The sequence below is a fragment of the Nicotiana tabacum genome, chromosome 13 (assembly GCF_000715075.1).
Source record: "Nicotiana tabacum cultivar K326 chromosome 13, ASM71507v2, whole genome shotgun sequence".
NCBI classification, from domain to species: Eukaryota; Viridiplantae; Streptophyta; class Magnoliopsida; order Solanales; family Solanaceae; genus Nicotiana; species Nicotiana tabacum.
In genome coordinates, this window is record NC_134092.1 from 85452823 (window position 1) to 85459415 (window position 6593).

General features: G+C 33.9%; 1 protein-coding gene across 1 annotated transcript; it reads left to right on the forward strand.

Annotated features, from left to right (window-relative positions):
• Positions 1-3143: 3143 nt before the first annotated feature.
• On the forward strand, positions 3144-3952 carry LOC107788210 (21 kDa protein-like). The gene has a single exon (XM_016609886.2). The coding sequence runs from the start codon at positions 3194-3196 to the stop codon at positions 3776-3778; it is 585 nt and encodes a 194-aa protein (XP_016465372.1). The 5' UTR covers positions 3144-3193; the 3' UTR covers positions 3779-3952.
• Positions 3953-6593: the final 2641 nt, after the last annotated feature.

The following is a 6593-nucleotide window of genomic DNA, read 5'->3' on the forward strand; positions in this document are numbered from 1 at the left end:
TTATAAAAAATGCACTGAAAATATTTAAAACCTCATATTAGTATAAATGATAAGTTTAGATGATTAAATCATCATAAAAGATAATTTGAAGGATAATTACTGGATATTTATACAATACAAATGCAGAAATAAATTGATTTAAAGTCTTTAAAAATTATGAAAAATTATAAAAAATACCTGTATATGCTTATAAACTAATGATGATACATATGCACTATTTTGAAAGTGTATATATATATATCAGGAAAAATTAGGTATCAACACTTACGTCATGAACAGGTGTACCAGTGACGTTTCGTCATTTACATCATGACCCATCGAGGCGAAGCTCGGAAGTTCATATCGTTTCTCGTCATCTTCTCTCCGAGAAACGAGGGGACTATCTGTATACAGTAAAAAACGGGCTTGCCTTTCGTATGACTGATCGAGACTAGAACATGATAGGGCAAGGTTCAAACTCGTGTTATATCGAACCATGATGCGAAGTTAGATTTCCGAGCTCGTGACCCAGAGATCAATTAAGATCGAGATCGGCCAAGATCGAACGACCAAGATCGAGACCGGCCAAGATCGAGAACGAGCAAGATCGAGAACGAGCAAGATCGAGACCAAGCAAGATAGAGATCGAACGGGACCAAGGGAAGCTTACTGAACCAAATAACAGAAAGCTAAAATATCCGCAATCGGACGAGGATCGCGGCGAAAATCCCGGCACGTATCAAGGAGAGGCAGATTAATTAGCCTATCATGGGATTCCTTATTGTATTAAGAATTATACCAAGAGTAGGACTCCCCTACTATATAAAGGGGGTCTGATCATTTGTAAGACAGAGGACATTTACGCAATATAAAATAATATATTGCTTCTTTTTAGCTTTCAATATCTTGTTATTCTGTTCTTATTTCATTTGAACCTTCACTTGGTTCGAGGGTGACCGAACTCAAGGGCCGAGGATATTTGATTCGTTTGGTTTGCATTCATTTCTTTCACAGTCAATTTATATATATATATATATATATATATATATATATATATATATATATATATATATATATATATATATATATTCTCAATTTGTGTCAAGTTATATCATGTATCCTTAAAACCACGTATAAATTCAATTGTTACCCTTTTTTGTTTTTGGGTAAACACAATCTTCATCAAATAACACAATACATAGAATACAAATATACTAAAAAATATGTATTTTTGTCAACTATCACTACTGCTATTCTATTTTGGTGGATCGGTGGGTCCAACTCAAGTGGCTAATTATAAGCGATTAAGCTTCCATTTTATCTCTATTTTTTAAAGTCTTAAATAAGTAATATTATACTATTTTCATACTAAACTTACCAAGTCCAAGCGCAAGATTTTGTTGCCTTATAAATGAAATACGACATAAGGAGGAGAATTCTCCGCTTCACATGTGAAGTTGTGACCCTAATGCGCTTGCTTTTAATGGAAAAGCACGACATATGAATAGTTAGATACAGAAGTCTTTCATTCCCACAGCTTTTGAAGGAAAAAAAGTCTTTTCACACTAATAAAACTCCGTACAGATATCATATCATATCATATATCTAATTCCTCAAATACAATAGTAACATAACATTAACAAAACCCTAACAAGTTTTCCAAAGTACCCGTCTTTAGAGACAGACAAAAGAATATATCCCACCGACCCCGTACAACTCCCACACGGATTAGTTATAATTAGCATTAGTGCTAGAGAATATAATGTACTGGTATAGCATATTAAAATAGGATATTGAGACTAGCACGAAGTTTAAAAATTAATGAATACTTTTGATATATAAGTTATTAAAATTGTTCTTTTAAACAAGTGTTGTATAAGAGTTCTACATGTCATTTTATTATCTCTCCGGCTCCCCCTTTATAAAAAATGAAAGATATATCAGGTGAGCCCCCCAACCAATATATTTTTATTGGGTGTTCGAATAAAAAATGAAAGATATATCAGGTTATAATTGAATGTTGAAAAGATTAGGAATCTATATATACGGTGTAAAACCTTTTGAAAAAAATCGTACAGACTTGACCGAAAACGGATAATAATAATATGTAAGCTCAAGTATTTGAGAAATTTAAACAATATAGCCCTCCTCCAGAATAATAGCTAGAAATAATATATATATATATATATATATATATATATATATATATATATATTTGTATATTAATGTATAATATACATATAATATATATATTTTATACACAATTAATTTTTTTTTATATATATTTGGCTAGCGACTGTAATTAGTTTTGACCGATCGGTCAAATATGCCAAAAGCCCAAAATATTTTTTTCACTGATTGAGCACAACAATATCATTAAGGAAAAGTCGGGATGCTAAGTTTAATTAGCAGCTAAAAAGTGAAATGTGTCCTTTTTAATCAAATTAAAAAATTATATATCATATAAAATGAGACATTGAGAATTTGAGAGTAATTGTTAACAGGATAGACATGCACCAATACTACGTGTGTGTGTGTCGGTGTTAGTACCAATAATGTCAAACCAGTACACATTAAACTACAGAGCACTAACTACGTGTATGTCGGTGTTGGTACCAATAACGCTCAAAGATTGTGTCTAATAATTTATCTCAACTAACATTCTAATTTATACTCTGTAGTATTAGTACTTGTATTCTACTCCATTCAAACCTAATCCAAATTTGTGACTATGTGATACATAATCACATACACCCTTAAGGGTTTTTTGTTTTAATTGTTGGATAAACAATGCTATTTCATGGGATGGAATATCCTATATGGGATAATAAATAATACTATAATTTTAATATTAAATTTATATCAATATTAATAAATATTCATAATCAAACATCAAATAAATATAACTCTATTTCATTATTAGTATCCTTATCCTGGTAATCAAGCGGCCTCCTTAATTAATGCTTGATTAGTGCATTTCTCGAAATATATCTATTTTAGACTAATAACTCATGCAAACACGCTACACCGACGTCTACACGGCGAATCTTTCCTTTATCATCAATCACCAGTCATTGGTCTTTGATAAAATAAAACAAATCACCAGTCTTGGGCCCCATTTTATAATCCAATCCCAGATCTTTCTGTATAAATTCAAAGGCCATGCCCCCAATTTAGTCATATCCCCCAACATCCATTTCTTAAGAAAAAACAAATGGCAGCACTGAAGCTTATACTGCTAGCAGCTGTGCTCTCTCTTTTCTGCTTCTCCGGCACGGCGAATTCCGCCACAGTCGCCACCAGTTTCATCAAGAGCTCGTGCAAATTCACCACTTACCCTGAAGTATGCTTCACTTCCTTAGCGGGGTTCGCACCAGCCATAAAACGTAGCCCACAACAACTAGCACAAACTGCGTTGTCAGTGAGCCTTGACAGGGCACAATCCACACAAGCATTTGTCAACAAGCTGTGTAAATTCAAGGGGTTGAAGCCAAGAGAATATGCAGCTCTTAAAGATTGTGTGGAACAAATGAGCGATACAATTGACAGGATAAGCAAATCTGTTAAGGAGCTAAAGAATATGGGGAGCGCCCGTGGGAAGGATTTTGAGTGGCATATGAGTAACATAGAGACGTGGATCAGTGCTGCTCTTACAGATGAAAATACTTGCGGAGATGGGTTCGCTGGAAAGACTTTCAATGGTAGGATTAAGGCTTCGGTTAGAGCTCGGGTTACTCATGTAGCTCAGGTCACTAGCAATGCGCTTGCACTAATCAACCAGTTTGCTGCAAAGCATTAAGCTAGTTTATGTTTTCACATTTTGAGCGCATGTGGTTTTGCCTTTTTTGTTTTCCTCTTATTCTTTGTTTTTCTGTGTTAAAGTTTTGGTTTGGGGAACTGTAAATGTGAATGAAACTTCACATGGTAAGTATAAAGTTGACAATGGAACATGTGGGTACTGGTTTTTTGTCTCCTTGACAACTTTCTTTTCGTTTCTTATTTGTTACTACAAGTTTTTTATTTACTTTATGTGACAATTGTTGACCGTATAAAGAAAAAAAGGAATACGTTTGGAATTTGTGTCTTTAACAAATATAATTTTTTTTAACTATAAAAATAAGTTATTAAGAGTAAAATTTATGTCTTAAATAACTCATAATATTTTTGTAATTATAGTAGTATGTTATTAAGGTAAAACTATAATTTTGAAGTTAAATTATTTTATAGTGAACACATAATATGAAACGGTAATATGTTGAGCCCTAATCAATTGGAAGTAAAATCTAAACGGAAGATTTTAACTTTTATCAAATAGGAAGTTGCTAGGTGACATGATGGTGACATTTAATTGTCGGGAGAGATATAGGAGTAAGTACTTCGTTGTTAGATAACTTTGTCAATTTTCTTTCTTTTGGCTTACATAAATTTTTTTCTACTAATAATAAGAGACAGTTGAGGAGCTTGGGTTGTGTCACAACCCAAAATTCCATCTTAAGCTGTGACGGCACCTAGCCATATTTGCTAAGTAAGCCAGCTAGATCACAAAGAACATAATGTAGTCCAGGTTCCTTGAATTAACAGAGTCATATCATAAATAAAGACAGAAATAACCTCAAATCAGGATAATATATGATACAATTATAACATGGTCCGAACACGACCAAAACAGTACAACCCCAAAGTCTAGATGACACAAGTACATGAGCAACTACTGAATAAGTACAAGTCTGAATACATAATCGAAACTGGATGAGAGAATAAAAATAGACAGAAGATATCAAAAGATAGGGACTCGGGCACTGCGAAACGAATCCATGTTGTGCTGCTCGCTCTAAGTTTCTGAGTGAACGCCTAGCTCAACAAGTGGTTCCTCTAGTACCCTCCTGCGGATCTGCACAAAAAAATGTGCAGAAGCATAGTATGAATACACCACAGTCTGTATCCAGTAAGCATCAAGTTTAACATCGAAGAAGAAGTGGCGAGATTATAAGCATCAAGATACTTACAAAACAGATATAAATAATAGAGCCTGGAACTGAAATAATAAATATCCTCATGAACAACATGTATTAAAGTTGTAACACAGTCTAAAGATATAAAACATGCTTTTCTAGTACTAGAGATAATTATAGCGCTGCTCAAATATGGTATTTAAAGTTCACTTGCTTCAATAAATTGATTTGAGGCTTCCAACTAGCATATATAGATAAAATTCAACAAATATTATTTAAATGACTGCTTTTAAATGGATCAGAGATGTCTATATATGCTCAAGACTCTATCATTAACCATAATCGGTACAAGATTGATGTACCACGATACACAATTCATGTATCACAAAAAGCCGATACAAAATCCATGTATCGACCTGATACATAATCCATGTGTCGACCACTGTCACCCAAAGTAACATGGGTAATCACCTAAATCCGGATGGACGGATCCTTATCCAAGCGTAAAAGGGAGCTTGATAGCTCACTTATAATCAAATACCTCGTTTCTCATGTCTTGTGTGTTATAACTGTATCTCAACCACCCGACCTTATCTTTTGTGGCACAATATCAGTCTAGATCAAGTATCCAAATATGATATGAATGTATATGTCCAAGAATTTATATATAAGAGATGTACAATGACTTAATAATAATTATACGGATATGTGGTCAAAAAATTTTATATGACTACGAATGATTCAAATAATTCAACATATGAAAAATAAGCCCCCATGACTTCATAAATAATCATAAACCTAGGCATGATCTCTAACATGAATAAGAGAGCAAGGTAGTCACATAAGCCAAACAAACTATGAATCAAGATGATTACATAATCAAAATATGGCATAAAGTATCTTAATTTTACCCTGGACATAATATAAATTCGGTACATCCATATGTGCTCTCCATCCTGCATATACACCACCTCCAATACCTTAAACACATAGCAATTAAGCCAAATCCTAGGGATTTCCCTCCTAACAAGGCTAGCGAAGAGACTTACCTTTTCTCGGGCTAGCTTCAACCTCAAATCGCGTCAAAACCTTGCTTTAGCCCTCCAATCATGCAAAATCAAGCCAAACATTGACCAAGGAAGTCAAAAAATATTACAGGAAGCAATCCCAAACCATATAAATTCGATCTTTGATGAATGTCCAAAGATCTAACAAAAGTCAACTCGCGCTCACGTGTCCGAAATTCGAAGCTAATACCAAAATTCGATGACTTATAACTTGTCGAGTCCAAATATATAATTATTCCTAAATTCGGGTCCAAACCGATGGTCACAAACCTAAAATACACTCTGTTAAACTGTAGGTAAAATCTCCGAATTTCCTTTCGAAATTTCATGTTCTAGGTGTAGAAAACCATGTAAATTCTTGAAATATAATCACAAATAGGTTGAAATCACTTACCCTCTTTCCTTTTATGAAAATCTCCATGAAAAATCGCTCATCTCTAAGTCTAGGCCTAAAAATATGAAAGAATGGGTAAAATTTCCAAAATATAACACTTATGTACTTTGCCCAACAATACCCTTCGCGAGCGCGATATGAGCATTATGTTTGAGAAGCACAAGTCTGCCACCAGCCCAAATCCTCCTTCGCGGTTGCGGA

Coding starts and splice junctions, on each gene's coding strand:
- LOC107788210 (XM_016609886.2), top strand. CDS start 3,194: ATGGCAGCACTGAAGCTTATACTGCTAGCAGCTGTGCTCTCTCTTTTC.